The sequence below is a fragment of the Rhinopithecus roxellana genome, chromosome 12 (genome assembly GCF_007565055.1).
Source record: "Rhinopithecus roxellana isolate Shanxi Qingling chromosome 12, ASM756505v1, whole genome shotgun sequence".
Taxonomy (NCBI): Eukaryota; Metazoa; Chordata; class Mammalia; order Primates; family Cercopithecidae; genus Rhinopithecus; species Rhinopithecus roxellana.
In genome coordinates, this window is record NC_044560.1 from 100,336,816 (window position 1) to 100,352,847 (window position 16,032).

Consider the following 16,032-nt stretch of genomic DNA (forward strand, 5'->3'; position numbering starts at 1 on the left):
ATTTGTTTCCTTCAGATGGTCACACCCACCACTGAAGCTTTTTAGAAAGCGCTTTCCATGACAGATGCAGGTCAAGGTCGCACATTAAAATCGGCCCTAACTGGCTTTCTGCTGAGTGTGAGTCCCTGATTCTCTTGCGAAGATCTCATCAGCCCTTTTCATCTTAGCAGAATGAAGGCAGTGCCCTCTGCGGCCCACTAACTTCACAAGCTGAACTCAGACGCCAACGCAGCATGATCCACAGGCTCCATTCAGGCCTCGCCTCATCTTTCACTAGCTGCTGCTAGAGGAAATCCTTTTTCTTGTTTTTTTTTTTTTTTTTTTTGGAGACAGTGTCTCGCTCTGTCGCCCAAGCTGCAGTGCAGTGGCGCGATCTGGACTCACTGCAATCTCCACCTCCCGGGTTCACGCCATCATCCTGCCTCAGCCTCCCGAGTAGCTGGGACTACAGGCGCCCGCCACCATGCCCAGTGAATTTTTTGTATTTTTAGTAGAGACGGGGTTTCACCGTGTTAGCCAGGATGGTCTCGATCTCCCGACCTCGTGATCCACCCACCTCAGCCTCCCAAAGTGCTGGGATTACATGCAGGAGCCACCGTGCCCGGCATTTTTTTTTTTTTTTTTTTTTTTTTTTGAGACGGAGTCTTGCTCTGTCGCCCAGGCTGGAGTGCAGCAGCGCGATCTCGACTCACTGCAAGCTCCGCCTCCCGGGTTTACGCCATTCTCTAGCCTCAGCCTCCCAAGTAGCTGGGACTACAGGCGCCCGCCATCACGCCCGGCTAATTTTTTTGTGTTTCTTAGTAGTGATGGGGTTTCACCATGTTAGCCAGGATGGTCTCGATCTCCTGACCTTGTGATCCGCCCACCTCGGCCTCCCAAAGTGCTGGGACTACAGGCGTGAGCCACCGCGCCCGGCCTCTTTTTTTCTTTTTTTTCAGGGTATCACTTTGGCGCCCAGGCTGGAGTGCAGTGGTAGGATCTCGGCTCACTGCAACCTCCGCCTCCTGGGTTCAAGTGATTCCCGTGCCTCGGCCTCCCAAGTAGCTGGGATTACAGGCGCCTGTCACCATGCCTGGCTAATTTTGTCTATTTTTAGTAGAGACAGGTTTCTCCATGTTGGCCAGGCTGCTCTTGAACTCCCGACCTCAGGTGATCTGCTGGCTTCGGCCTCCCAAAGTGCTGAGATTACAGGCAAGAGCCACCGTGCCTGGCCCATTCTCTTGCTTTTTAAAGCTGAAAACAAGATCCTGGTGTTTGTGGTCTCGGGAGAAGACACTGTGGCCCTGAGGCCAACCATCACCTGGGCTGTGTGAAGAAGGCATGGATCTGCTTTGCCACTGCTTGTCCGACCACCTGCTCCAGTTCCCAAATGGAAGCATTACTCAGTTGCTGGATGCTTGGAAACTTCTGTAGGAGAAGGGGAGCTTTAACTTTTCCAACTCCTGGGATCTGCTGCACGGTTCGAAGGAGCGATGGCTCAGACAGCAGCAGGGCCCGTTTCTTCCTGAGAAGAGGGTTCTTACTGGGCTCTTTGGTTTGCTCTTGAACCTGAACCGCAAATGAAAGGAACAGCACGTGAGCGCCCTCTGGAGGACTGGCCGTTTTCTTAAAATTTGTTTTGTGGAAATACCGTTTTTCCATTTGGTTCAGCTTCACTTAAGGGAACAAATGTTTTCATATACCATGAATATAATTTCTCAGACATCAGTGAAATTATTGAAAGGTGAGCCACACAAAGGAGTAAGATATTAATAATTTACAAAAACGTACGTTTTCAGAATGTTTAGAAAAACACACTGAGAAATTCAAACACTTTCTGATGGTCCATTAAGAAACATTTCAATTGTGCAGGATTAAATGATGGCTACACCTAAACTAGACCTACTTCACGCAGGTCCTGCAGGAAGCCTGCCTCAAAGGAGAAACCTGGTCTGCAGTTAGTGGTGGTTATACTAAGGCAGACAATAGCATTATATCAAGGAAAGTTAGGAACAGTGATGCAAGGGATTTGGCAGAGAGGGATCTGTGAACCATTTGTGGCTGCCTGCATCTCCAATGTGGCTCTCAACTCTTAGCTCCACATCAGAGGGGGAGATTTAAAAACAACACACACATAACAAAACAAAAGTGAAAGAAACAACACACACACACACACACACACACACACACACACACACACACACACAGCTGATGTTCCCCATGCTGGGATTAGAGGCGTAAGCCACTAAACTGATTTTAAAAATAAGTGTTGGTGGCCGGGCTCGGTGGCTCACGCCTATAATCCCAGCACTTTGAGAGGCCGAGGCGGGCGCATCACCTGAGGTCGGGAGTTTGAGACCAGCCTGACCAACATGGAGAAACCCCATCTCTACTAAAAATACAAATTAGCTGGGCATGGTGGCAGGCGCCTGTAATTCCAGCTACTTGGGAGGCTGAGGCAGGAGAATCACTTGAACTCAGGAGGTGGAGGTTGCAGTGAGCCGAGATTGTATCACTGCACTCCAGCCTGGGCAACAAGAGTGAAACTCCATCTCCAAAAAAAAAAAGTGTTGGTTGGGTGCTGTGGCCCAGCACTTTGGGAGGCTGAGGCAGGCAGATTACCTGAGGTCAGGAGTTTGAGACCAGCCACGGCCAACATGGTGAAACTCTTGTCTCTACTAAAAATACAAAAATTAGCCAGGCATGGTAGTGGGTGTCTGTAATCCCAGCTACTAGGGAGGCTGAGGCAGGAGAATCGCTTGAACCCAGGAGGCAAAGGTTGCAGTGAGCCAAGATTACACCACTGCACTCCAGCCTGAATGACAGAGCAAGACCCTATCTTAAAAAACAAACAAACAAACAAAAAACTAGCCAGGTGTGGTGGCTCATACCTGTAATCCCAGCACTTTGGGAGGCCAAGGTGGGCAGATCACAGGGTCAGGAGTTTGAGACCAGCCTGGCCAACATAGTGAAACCCTGTCTCTACTAAAAATACAAAAATTAGCCGGGTGTGGTGGCACGTGCCTGTAGTCCCAGCTACTCGGGATGCTGAGGCAGAAGAATGGCTTGAACCCGGGAGGCAGAGGTTGCAGTGAGCCAAGATTGTGCCACTGCACTCTGGCCTGTGGGATAGAGCGAGACTGCGTCTCAAAAACAACAACAACAACAACAACAACAAAATTGCACAAGGTGCTGATGCTTAAAAACACAGGATGAGATAAACAGCTTCTAGTTGACATTTTCTTTCTTTTTTTTTTTTTTTGAGACAGAGTTTCGCTCTCGTTGCTCAGGCGGGAGTGCAATGGTGCGATCTCCACTCACTGTAACCTCCGCCTCTTGGGTTCAGGTGATTCTCCTGCCTCAGCCTCCCGAGTAGCTGGGATTACAGGTGTTCGCCACCACACCCAGCTAATTTTTGTATTTTTAGTAGAGACGGGGTTTTGCCATGTTGGCCAGGCTGGTCTCGAACTCCTGGTTTCCAGTGATCCACCCGCCTCGGCCTCCCAAAGTGCTGGGACTACAAGCGTGAGCCACCACACCTGGCCTCTAGTTGACATTTTCACCAGCGAAAGGGCAGGATAATGACTGATAGAGTCATCACACCCTGAGAATCTAAAATCAGGTGTCCAACTTGTATACTTTATGATACACTTGCCTACAGTGGGTGACAAGCTGAGCTGGCTGCTGGGGCAACTTCCATATTTAAATTCTTCGAAGAGACTTTATAAACCAACTCAGAGTATGACATAGATTGGATTGATGGTTGCTTCTGGAGGGCAGCTGAGTGTCCATGAGGACAGGACTACCATGAAGGTGTAGGAATCGGTACTCACCAACTGGATAATGAGGCAGGATGCTTCCATCTGGCTGGCCACTGGAAGCAGCACCATTCCAAGGTCCAGCACAGTAAACTTCTGTAGGGCTGGGAAGTATTGTTCACTAATCCGGGTTTTTTCAACGACTACAATTCCTTGAAGATTACTGGACTTGAAAGGAAAAAAAGACAGTAAATCATTTTGCAACCAAATTACTTTTCAGGTTAAGAATGCTATCACTTCGTGCCTGGCCTGGCCAATGATTTTAAATAAGGGATGGAGGGAAGGTTGGGGTGAGACAAATCAATGTTTAATTTCAGTTTCTTTAATACAATACTTACATTTCTTTTTTTGTTTTTGTTTTTTGTTTTTTGAGATGGAGTCTCACTCTGTCACTCAGGCTAGAGTGCAGTGGCGTGATCTCAGCTCACTACAGTCTCTGCCTCCCAGGCTCAAGCAATTCTCTTGTCTCAGCCTCCCGAGTAGCTGGGATTATAGGCGTGCACCACCATACTCAGCTAATTTTTGTATTTTTAGTAGAGACAGGGTTTCGCCATGTTGGCCAGGCTGGTCTCCAACTCCTGACCTCAGGTGATCCACCTGCCCTGGCCTCCCAAAGTGCTGGGATTACAACCGTGAGCCATGGCACCCGGCCTAATACTTACATTTCTAACCCGAACAAGCCTCTTTCTGTAGCCATTTCCTGCCACCAAATCAGCTTCGGTGACATAAAGAACGCAGCATCTGTTCGACAGATAAAAGTCTGGTGTCAAGCCATCCTCGAAAATGAGCTTAATTTTCCCTTAAAATACAGAGAAGAAAATGAGTTCCATGAACTTTGGATGAAAAGATGGCAGTAATAGGCAGTTTTTTTTTTTTTTTTAAATATGTTAGGGGAGGAAAGGGCTGGGAGAGGGCAGCCCACCGACCTTGCATCTCCTGCGCCAGCTGTGACCCGCGCCATTTCTCATTGGCCACAATATGCCCCAAAGGCACGTGCACGGGGCCCGTATCATCATGGGGGTTCTTTTCCATGGATGGTCTCCACCTAAGGAGGGAAAAGTCAGGCGGCACTTGAGCAGGCTCTCCCGCACATGGCCCTGCATTCCACTGCAAGCCAGGGGCCTCTGGGGCAGGATCCCCTCCTGAAGACTGAATTGTCAAAAAACTGTCAAATAAGATTCCCTTTTAAATTACTAATAACAAAACACAAAGGCCTGAACGAAGGACAGGGTGGCTGGAGAGGGGGTGTTGGGGTGGAGGTGCTAATGGCATTGGGTTCCAATAATGGCAGGCGCACGATCAGATTCAACTTTTAAAAGAATCCTGGGCTGGGCACAGTAGCTCACGTCTGTAATCCCAACAACGGGGGAGGCTGAGGCGGGAGGATCGCTTGAGCCCAGGTGTTCGAGACCCGCCTGGGCAATACAGCGAGATCCCGTTTGCCAATTATTTGTGGCGAAATAAATTCTCTAAGAACCAGGAGATTCCTGTCCTGGTGTCCGCGTCCTTCATTTTCATCACGTGCCTAGCCCCTGATACCCCAGGTGGATCCGCACCGTGGCTCCTCAGTCCAGTCCTAGGCCCGAACACAGCCGGCAGGAACCCCACGGTCCCAGTCTAGAGATCACGTTACTGGCGGCCGTGCCACTTCCGGGTTCAAGCCCTCGGTGCTCGCCCAGTCCTTTATCCAGCCCGCCCTGCGCCTGCCGCAGCGCCGGATAGGCTGTGGCGTCAGAAATGGACGTCTAATCTGACCAATAAGAGAACGGATAGGGCGGACGAGTCCGCCCTGTGGGGATTTGAACGGGAACCATTAGTTGCCAAGAACGACCGGTGTGGAAGTAACCTTAGCTCTGATTGGTCGAGGTCCGAGCTGAGCCAATGGCCGACGTGGTTACTGCAAAGTCCATTGCGAAGAGAAAGCTTGAGGGGCTGGGCCTGCGGCGGGCTTTAGGGAGTGGTCCCTGGCTGTGGAGAGATCTGCTGATGAGTCCAGCCCCCGGCCCGGTCTCCTCGAGCTGCAAGGATGCTCCTGGGGTTTCGGAGAGGCCGCAGGAGCCAGTTCGTAAGTAGATGCCGCCTGCCGCACGCGGAGCTCTGTGGGGCCGGGGTTAGGGGTAAAGGGTTGGGGCGGGTTGGGGTTTGGCCTGAGATCCAGTCAAGGCGGTGGCACAAGAGAAAATGGTTTTCAGTTTAAGAAGCCTTGATTTTTCGTGTTCTAAACTTTTTTTTTTCTTTTAAGAAACAGGGTCTCGCTCTGTCGCCCAGGCTGGAGTGCAGTTTTGCGATCATAGCTCACTGCATCCTCGAACTCCTGGGCTCAAGCGATCTTCCCACCTCAGCCTCCCGAGTAGCTGAGACTACAGGCACGCGCCACCACTCCTGGCTAATTGTTCAGTATTTTTGTGGAGACAGGGATCTTGTTATGTTCCCAGGGTGGTCTTGAACTCCTCAACCTCCCAAAGAGTTGGTATCACAGGCGTGAGCCACTATGCCCGGTCTTAACAATCTTCTGCCCCAGGGTCGGCCACAGTTGGAGAGGAGCACCCAGCCTCACCTGTTGAATTCGTCCCCGTGCCCTGAGTTAACTCCTGGCCGACGTGCACCTGCTGCACTGCTGGATATCGTGATCCTTCATTCTTCCCTCTGCCACCCACCATGTACATCCCATTAGCAAGTCCCATCCGATCTACCCACGACATACATCTGCCAGCTGTTCCCATCTCCACCCACACCCCGGCCTCCAGCATCTACCTGGACTGCTGCGGCAGACCCCCACTGGTTTCTCTGCTTCCACTCTTGCCCTTCCCCTAGGTCAATTCTCCACATAGCAGCCAAGAGGATTCTTGTATTTACTTATTATTTAATTTAGTTTTAGAGACAGGGTCTTGTCCTGATGCCCAGGCTGGAGTGCAGTGGCACGATCTTAGCTCACTGTGGCTTCAACCTCCTGGTCTCAAGTGGTCCTCCTGCCTCAGCCTCCTGAGTAGCTGGGACTACAGGTGTGTACCACCACACCTAGCTACTTTTTATTTATTTTATTTTTTGCCTCACGCGTTGCCAAGTCTCAATGCCTAGCTAATTTAAAAAATTATTTTGCGGCCGGGCGTGGTGGCTCAAGCCTGTAATCCCAGCACTTTGGGAGGCCGAGACGGGCGGATCACGAGGTCAGGAGATCAAGACCATCCTGGCTAACATGGTGAAACCCCGTCTCTACTAAAAATACAAAAAACTAGCCGGGGGCCTGGCGGGCGCCTGTAGTCCCAGCTACTCGGGAGGCTGAGGCAGGAGAATGGCGTGAACCCGGGAGGCGGAGCTTGCAGTGAGCTGAGATCTGGCCACTGCACTCCAGCCCGGGCGACAGAGCAAGACTCCGTCTCAAAAAAAAAAAAAAAAAATTATTTTGTAGAGGCCAGGCGAGGTGGCTTTTGCTTGTAATCCAGCACTTTGGGAGGCTGAGGCGGGCAGATCATTTGAGGTCAGGAGTTCAAGGTCAGCCTGGCCAACATGGTGAAACCCTGTCTCTACTAAAAATACAAAAATTAGCCGGCGTGGTGTTGGGCGCCTCTAATCCCAGCTACTCGGGAAGTTGAGGTGGGAGAATCGCTTAAACCCAAGAGGCAGAGGTTGCAGTGAGCCAAAATTGTGCCACTGCACTCCAGCCGGGGCGACAAAGTGAGACTCTGTCTCAAAAAAACATTTAAAAAAATGTATTTTTTGTAGAGATGGAATCTGGCTATGCTGCCCAGGCTGGTCTTAAACCTTGGCTCAAGCAGTCCTCTCACCTTTGCCTCCAGAGGGTTGAGATTACAGGTGTGAGCCACTGCACCTGGCCTGAGTTTTTATTTAAAGCTGCAAACATTAATGAGTTCCTGCTGTGTGCTGATACCCACAACTGATTGACAGCTTATGGCCACACGGTCTGTAGGACAGACAAACCCCCTAAATAATTCTGTACACAATGGTAAAACAAGAACTGCTGTTGACGTGTGTATCAGAAGGGCAGCAACGTCAGCCTGGAGAGTTGACCTGGGCTTGGCAGGGAGTAAGAAAAGAATTCTGGGTGCAGAAGACAGCAGATGCCAAGGCCTGAAGAAGAATGAATTTGTTGTTTAGGAAGTGGAAGCCCACGCTGAGTGCTGCACAGGGACTCTGCCCAGGAAGAGGAGGGGAAGCAAGAAATGAATTTGGGTCGTTGTGATGGCAGTGGCTGCTGCCATCACGCTGTGTGGCTGGGGCTGCACACTTCATGGAGCCGGTGGAAGCTCCGCCCCTTGTGAGTTGGGACGGGAGCCGCAAACCGCTGCTGCAGACCCAGGCCTCTTGCTCTACGGAGCAGGCAGGAGCCCCACCCTCCTGGGCAGGGCTACAGCCACCCAAACTGCAGCTGTGGATCCGAGGCTCTGTGCTCTTGCGGGAGCCGGAGCTGCAGCCGCTCAGGCAGGAGCCGGGGACAAGCGCGAGCCCTGCCCCTTCCAAGTTGGCGGGGTGGGAGCTCCCAGGTGTGGCTGTGGCTGCCCTCCCAGGCACAGGACTAGGGCGTCTCTGCAGCCTGCACCATAGGGCACCCTAGGAAAGACAACCCCCCTCACTCCCCATCCCTGCAGCTTGAGGGCTGTCTGCTCCCACTGCCTGGCCTCTCTCCAGTCCCGGCAACAGGCAACCGCTCTAATCTTGGAGAGGGGGTTGGAGCCAAGCCCTGGGGCCATGAATGGCAGCAGAAGGAAGGGGGCGGGGTCCCCAGTAAGGCCCCACCCTCAGGCCAGGGACGGCCTGAAGGCTGGGGGCTGGGCCGCCAGTCCCTCTGACCAGAGTGGAAACTCGCAGAGCCTCTTCTGGGCCTGCCCATGGTCCAGTCAGCACGTACTTCCTCCCCTCTGAGGTCCATAAAGACCCTGGGCTCAGCCAGAGTGGTGCAAGGAACGCCAGAGGACGAGGAGGGTAGAGAGACGAGCGGACAGGATGACCAGCTGCAGAGAGGAGTACCCTCTCTGCTGATAGCTGGAGACGATGGGGTGGCTGGCTGCAGAGAGGAGTACCTTCTCTGCTGAGAGCTACAGAGACCACCTGCCAGCAGAGAGGAGCTACTCTGCTGAGAGCTTCAGAGACCTGCAGAGACGTTGGAATGACTTGCCTGTGGAGAAGAGCCACCAGGGCCTCCTCTCTGCTGAGAGCTGAACACTTGAGCTCATGGGACAACCTGCCTCCAGAGAGGAGCTACCTACTCCTCTGAGCTCTTCTAACAGTAAATAAAACTCTTCTTCACCCATCACTTGTCTGAGTACCTCATTCTTCCTGGGCGCAGGACAAGAACTCAGGCAAAGGCACTGTGGCCACAGAGGTTCCAACCAGAAAAATCGACAGGCCAAAAATCCCTTAACAGTTGGTAGGAACCAACCTATGTCAGCTGATACGCCATGCTGGACATTTGCCTGCCATCGAGAGAGTGGTGCTGCCTGTGAGGGTTTTTATGCCGGGTAGAGACAGGATGGATGAGGGGACCATAGTTAGGAAATGATTGTGATGGTATGAGACGTTTTAGTGTGCAATGGAGGATTCACTCTTTCAAAAAAAAAAAATTCTATGCAGCCTTTTTGGAGGACCTGCTGGATGCCAGCCCTTGGGATTCAACGGTTAAGAAAACCTTTTCTGGCCAGGTGCAGTGGTTCACACCTGTAATCCCAGCACTTTGGGAAGCTGAGGCAGGTGGGTTGCCTGAGGTCAGGATTTTGAGACCACCCTGGCCAACATGGTAAAACCCTATCTCTACTAAAATACAAAAATTAGCTAGGCATAGTGGCACATGCCGGTAGTCTTAGCTACTTGGGAGGCTGAGGCATGAGAATAGCTTGAACCTGGGAGGTGGAGGTTGCAGTGAGCCGAGATGGTGCCACTGTACTCCAGCCTGGGCAACAGACAAGACTGTCTACAAAACAAGCAAACAAACAAAAATCCTTTCTTGTCGTGCAGCAGATAATGGAAGGGGGTGGGTAGGAAACATGGAAACTGTGGAATCACTTGACAGATGCAGGGTGGCAGGCGCCACTCAGAGGTAAACAGTGGGGATATTGGGTAGAGACTGCTTGGAGCTTCTGCTCTGGTGGGTGGCTGTGCAAGTTGGGGGTGGGGGCTGTAGGAGATGACTGGAAGGTCTGCCCTTCCCTCACTCCTGAAAGATGCCCCCATGCTGTGCCACCCTTCCCAGCCTTGTGTCTCATGCTGACCACTACCTAACATTCCTGGGGCCACTGTCAGTGGGTGCTCCTCACTAGGCCCCAGTATCTCCTCCATCTGCTCTGAAAGCCCTTCCCATGGAAATTGTCCCCATCATCGGGGACAGGGAATTACAAAGGAGCATGAGGACTCTTGTCAAAAGGATAGATATATTTATTGTCTTTTTTTCTTTTTCAGAAGTTACCCTATTAATTATCTTTTTAAAATAAATATTTGTAGAGGCAGGGCCTCACTCACAACAGCCTCACTGTTGCTCAGGCTGCAGTGCAGTGACAACGATCATAGCTCACTGCAGCCTTGACCTCTTGGGCTCAAGTGATCCTTGAGTCTTAGCCTCTTGAGTACCTGGGATTGCAGGCATGCACCAGCATGCTCAGATAATTTATTTTCTTTTAATTCTTGCTATGGATAAGGTTTTGCTATGTTGTCCAGGCTGATCTTGAACTCCTGGGCACAAGCAATCCTCCTGCCTCAGCCTCCCAGGATCAGTTTAGCCTAGGAGTTCAAGACCAACTTGGGCAACATAGTGAGACCCCCATCTCTGCAGAAAATTTTAAAAATTAGCCAGTTAGGCTGGGTCCCCAGCCCCACCCTCACAGATGCCTCTGTATTCCAGCAAAACAGAGAACCATGCGTATGATTTCCAGAGCACTGCGACCAATGTCTTGCTTCATTCCCTTGTTCATGCTATTCCCTCTTCCTAGAATGCTGGTCCATCACATTTCCAAATGTGGGACCAATGGGCATCTTTGAAAGCCCAGTCTAAATGCCTGTGTGATTTTCTCGAAGGAAGCATTTGAAGTTCCCAGGCTGGCCCCAGACCTGGAGGAATCTTCCCTCCCTGCCCACCCCAGCACTTTGTGCTAATTACTGGCTTCAAACAGAATAAATAGTGTTTTTATCCCACATCTCATTGAGGCTCTTTTTTTCCCTTTTTTTTTTTTTTTCATTTTTAGTGAGAGAGCCTTTCTCTCGGCGCATTCCATAATTCTATGTTCTGTAATAACTATTTGGGTGTTTTTCCTCTCTACTCACCACCTTGGGGATGAAGACAAGGTTTCTTCATTGCTGTCATGGTGTTCTGCCTCTAGTAGGTGTGAATGAATGGCTCGTGCCAAGAAAATGATTGGACTAGACCCAGAAACGTCTCAGAGACTCCCAGTTACGGTTACCTAAAGCAGGTTCTGTGATTTTCATTGTGTATAGGAGCTACTTTTCATTATTCTCATCTTGGAGATAAGCTACCTAAAAGCTTATATTAAGCCCCTGTGAGGTGTGAGGCAATGTGCTCAATGCTAGAGTTCCAGGATTGATAAAGATAAGAGAGTCAGCCAGGTACAGAGCTTGCGCCTGTAATCCCAACACTTTGGGAGGCTGAGGTGGGAGGATCACTTGGAGCCAGAAGTTTGAGACCAGCCTGGGCAATGTAGTGAGATCCTGTCTCTACAAAAATACAAAAATTACCTAGGCATGGTGGTGAACATCTGTAGTCCCATCTACTCGCGTGGCTGAAGTGGGAGGATTGCTTGAGCCAGGAGTTTGAGGCGGCGGTGAGCCATGATCGTACCACTGCATTCCACTCTGGGCAACAGAGCAAGCCCCCATCTCAAAAACAAAACAAAGCAAAAAAAAGATAAGGAAGTCACTTGTTTCTCAGGAAGTTGCCCTGCTCTGCAGGGGGAGCCACATGAGACGTCACTGGGGGGAGTGCTGTGGGACACGTGGAAGGGCTAGAGGGTGACTCTTGGGGACAGCCAGGGAAGCTCTGAGGAGGGAAGGACAAGAGGGTCCCACAATGAGCAGCTGTCATGATGCTCCTCAGCTGTATGCACTTGTCTGGCCTGATGGGGACTGGGGATGGCAGGGGCAGAATGGGCTTCTGATGGGTTTGGATCCATGGGTGGCCAGTGCAGGTGTCCCCTTGCAGGCCCAGGGGGAGTGGTGACAAGACTCAAGTGATCCAGTGACCCAACCCAGTGACTTCTATTGGATTTCATTTGTGCAGAAACACATCATCCATGGCCTTTTACCTGCAGCCAGCATTGCTCCGAAGGCAGCAGTGCCACGTACACCTCCTCCCCGCAGCCCCAACCCATCTCCAGAGAGACCAAGGTGAGTATCAAATGAGCAGGCACTGAGGTCACCCCTGTGCTCAGCCCCCAAGTACTGGATCCTGGAACTGCTCAAACTGCCCAGAAAAGTACAAGTAGAGTAGTTAGAATCATGTCCTTCAAAATGTTTACCACAATTCCTAATGATGCATTTATATTTTTTTTTTTTTTTTTTTTTTTGAGACGGAGTCTTGCTCTGTCGCCCGGGCTGTAGTGGAGTGCAGTGGCCGGATCTCAGCTCACTGCAAGCTCCGCCTCCCGGGTTTAGGCCATTCTCCTGCCTCAGCCTCCAGAGTAGCAGGGACTACAGGCGCCCGCCACCTCGCCCGGCTAGTTTTTTGTATTTTTAGTAGAGACGGGGTTTCACCGTGTTAGCCAGGATGGTCTCGATCTCCTGACCTCGTGATCCGCCCGCCTCGGCCTCCCAAAGTGCTGGGATTACAGGCTTGAGCCACCGCGCCCGGCCCTAATGATGCATTTAATATGGTGTCTCTGAGGATAATGGACTGACTTGAGGTCTGTCCCTTTCAGGTACATGAACTTCTCACATTTTGTGATTGAATGTGATGAGTATTTTTAAAAAAATATAAAGCATTAAAGCCCAAGTATTCAGGTTAACAGGGAATTTTGAATTATACACAAAATTTTCTTTTCTTTTTTCCTTCAAGATGGAGTCTTTCTCTGTTGCCCAGGCTGGAGTGCAGTGGTGTAATTTTGGCTCACTGCAACCTCCACCTCCCAGGTTCAAGCAATCCTCCTGCCTCAGCCTCCAGAGGAGCTGGGATTACAGGCACATGCCACCACGCCCAGCTAATTTTTGTATTTTTAGTAGAGATGGGGCTTCACCACGTTGGTCAGGCTGGTCTCAAACTCCTGACCTCTTAATCCGCCTGCCTCGGCCTCTGAAAGTGCTGGGATTACAGGCATCAACCACCACGCCCAGCCAATTTTCTTTTTTTTTTTAATTAATTTTTTTTTCAAGGCAGGATCTTGCTCTGTTGCCCAGGCTGGAGTGCAGTGGTGCAATCATGGCTCACTGTAGCCTCCGCCTCCCAGGCTCAATCAGTCCTCCCATCTCAGCCTCCTGGGTAGCTGGGACTACAGGCATGTACCACCATGCTCAGCTAGTTTTTCTATTTTTTTGTAGAGCTAGGCTTTTGTCATGTTGCCCTGGCTGAACTCCTGGGCTCAAGCGATCCACCTGCCTCTGCCTCCCAAAGTGCTGGGATTACAGACATGAGCCGCTATGCCTGACTAAAACAAAAAGTGTTTTTTTTTTAGACATGGTCTCATTCTGTTGCCCAGGCTGGAGTGCATTGGTGCGAACGTGGCTCACTGCAGCCTCAACCCCCTAGCATCAAGCGATCCTCCTGTCTCAGCCTCCTGAGTAGCTGGGACTACAGGTGCATGCCATCATGACTGGCTAATTTTTTAAATTTTCTGCAGAGATGGGGGTCTCACTATGTTGCCCAAGTTGGTCTTGAACTCCTAGGCTAAACTGATCCTGGGAGGCTGAGGCAGGAGGATTGCTTGTGCCCAGGAGTTCAAGATCAGCCTGGACAACATAGCAAAACCTTATCCATAGCAAAAATTAAAATAAATTATCTGAGCATGCTGGTGCATGCCTGCAATCCCAGGTACTCAGGAGGCTAAGGCTCGAGGATCACTTGAGCCCAAGAGGTCAAGGCTGCAGTGAGCTATGATCGTGTCACTGCACTGCAGCCTGAGCAACAGTGAGGCTGTTGTGAGTGAGGCCCTGCCTCTACAAATATTTATTTTAAAAAGATAATTAATAGGGGAGCTTCTGAAAAAGAAAAAAAGACAATAAATATATCTATCCTTTTGACAAGAGTCCTCATGCTCCTTTGTAATTCCTTCCCCCTGCCCCTCCTCTGCCACCTTTCATGCTCCTGTTCATCCCCAGGCAACCTCTCATCTCCTTTCTCGCACTATGGATTAGTTTGTATTTTCTAGAATTTTATATAAGTGGAATTACATAAAATACACTGCCTTCTTTCACTCAGCATGATTATTCTGATTCATGCATGTTCTGAAAGTCAATAATTCATCCTTTTCCTTCCTGAGGAGTATTTCATTATATGAATATGCCACAGGTTGTTTATCCATTCGCCTGTTGATGGATATTTGGTTTGTTTCTGAGTTTTGGTTACTAGAATAAGGCTGCTGTAAACATTTACACACTGGCTGGGTGTGGTGGCTCACACCTATAATCCCAGCAAATTGGGAGGCTAAGACTGGCGGATCACCTGAGCTCAGGAGTTTGAGACCAGCCTGGTCAACACGGTGAAAACCCATCTCCACTTAAAATACAAAAATCAGCTGGATGTGGTGGTGCACTCCTATAGTCCCAGCTACTGGGGAAGCTGAGGCACAAGAATTGCCTGAACCCAGAGGCAGAGGTTGCAGTGAGCCAAGATCACACCACTGCACTCCAGCCTGGGCAACAAAGCAAGACTCATATCTCAAAAAAAAAAAAAAAAAAAAAAAAAAAAAAGAAAAAAAAATGTATACACAAATGTTTGGATATATACTTTCATTTCTCTTGGGTAAATATCTATAGCTGGGCCTTATAATAGGTGGGTATTTAATTTATTAAGAAACTGTCAAACTATTTTCCAAGGTCATTGTCCCATTTATGTTCCCACCAACAGTATATGAGTCCAATTGCTTCATATTCTCACCAACACTTGGTTTGGTCAGTGTGTGTGTGTGTGTGTGTGTATGTGTTCGTGTGCATGTGTGTGAGTGCGTGTGTGTGTGTGTGTGCGTGTGGTCTTTTATAACTTGGACAGTCAGTGGTTAGTTTTCATCCACATTGACTGTAGGTTTTTGAAAGTGGTGACAGGTGCATAGGTAACCAATGTATAGAGCTTGTTTGATCAATCTTCATCTCATTACGCTTTCTGGACAGTGGTACACAGATAGGGTGGGGATATTCCTTACTCCTTTGTCTGAGACAGCTATATCAGATATAGCTTTGTTGAGCCCGGCATCAACGCACACATCTGGAGTTCCTAGCTCTTTCATGAGAAATGTCCAGATCTCTTTGTGTATGCCAGGGGCAGTGTCTTAAAGCACACTCCATAGATGTGCTTGTGAGTGTTGATAGTGTACTTTCGGTCACAACCTTGTTGATGACAGAACAATCCTTCTTGTTGCTCTCCTTTGTGGAAGCCATTCTCATAGGCCCAGTTTAGAATAAAAAAGAACAAGGGGTTGTCTTGGTCGGTTTTTAAAATTTTGGACATTTAATGAGTGTGTCCTAGTATTTCATTGTGGTTTTTTTGTTTTTTGGTTTTTGAGACGGAGTCTGTTATTTTTGAGACAGAGTCTCACTCTGTCACCCAGGCTGGAGTGTAGTGGAATGTTCTCAGCTCACTGCAACCTCCGCCTCCCGGATTCAAGCGATTCTCGTGCCTCAGCCTCCTGAGTAGCTGGGATTACAGGCACATACCACCACACCCAGCTAATTTTTGTATTTTCAGTAGAGATGGGGTTTCGCCATGTTGGCCAGGCTGTTCTCAAACTCCTGACCTCAAGTGATCCACCTGCCTTGGCCTCCCAAAGTGCTGGGATTATAGGCATGAGCTGCCACGCCCGGCCTTATTTTGCATTTCTCTAATGGCTAATGGTATTGAGCATTTTTTTCATGTGCTTATTTGTCATCTTTATATCTTTTTTAGTGAAGCATCTGTTCACATCTTTTGCCCGTTTACAAAAATTGGGCATTCCTTGTTAGTCACAAGTCCTGTTGCAGATCTAAGAACCATCTTGGGAAGGTTGTTGGACTCAGGAACATGTTCAGTTGGAGGCAATAACATTTTTCATCCAGGAGATGTAAGCAGAGACCTGGGTGAAGATTGTGGGCT

General features: G+C 49.7%; 2 protein-coding genes across 4 annotated transcripts in view; one reads left to right on the plus strand and one right to left on the minus strand.

Moving 5' to 3' along the window:
- Nucleotides 1–924: 924 nt before the first annotated feature.
- FAAP24 (FA core complex associated protein 24) lies at nt 925–5,481 on the minus strand. Of its 2 annotated transcripts, none has more exons than XM_010367004.2 (5): nt 5,354–5,450; nt 4,724–4,842; nt 4,460–4,596; nt 3,813–3,965; nt 925–1,548 (listed from the first exon to the last, which is right to left on the minus strand). In XM_010367004.2, the coding sequence occupies exons 2-5, from the start codon at nt 4,827–4,829 to the stop codon at nt 1,297–1,299; spliced, it is 648 nt and encodes a 215-aa protein (XP_010365306.1). In that variant the 5' UTR covers nt 4,830–4,842; nt 5,354–5,450; the 3' UTR covers nt 925–1,296. The 2 variants fall into 2 exon arrangements, with proteins under 2 accessions (XP_010365306.1, XP_030768837.1); XM_030912977.1 differs by having other exon boundaries at nt 1,082–1,548; nt 4,460–4,538; nt 5,354–5,481.
- A 186-nt stretch (nt 5,482–5,667) lies between these two features.
- The window catches only part of CEP89 (centrosomal protein 89), a 98,495-nt gene continuing 88,130 nt past the window's right edge, over nt 5,668–16,032 (plus strand). For both annotated transcript variants that reach the window (XM_010367005.2, XM_030942834.1), the window contains exons 1-2: nt 5,668–5,862; nt 12,037–12,143. In XM_010367005.2, the coding sequence (XP_010365307.1) occupies nt 5,824–5,862; nt 12,037–12,143 (146 nt within the window). In that variant the 5' untranslated portion in view covers nt 5,668–5,823. The remainder of the gene's footprint in view (nt 5,863–12,036; nt 12,144–16,032) is intronic.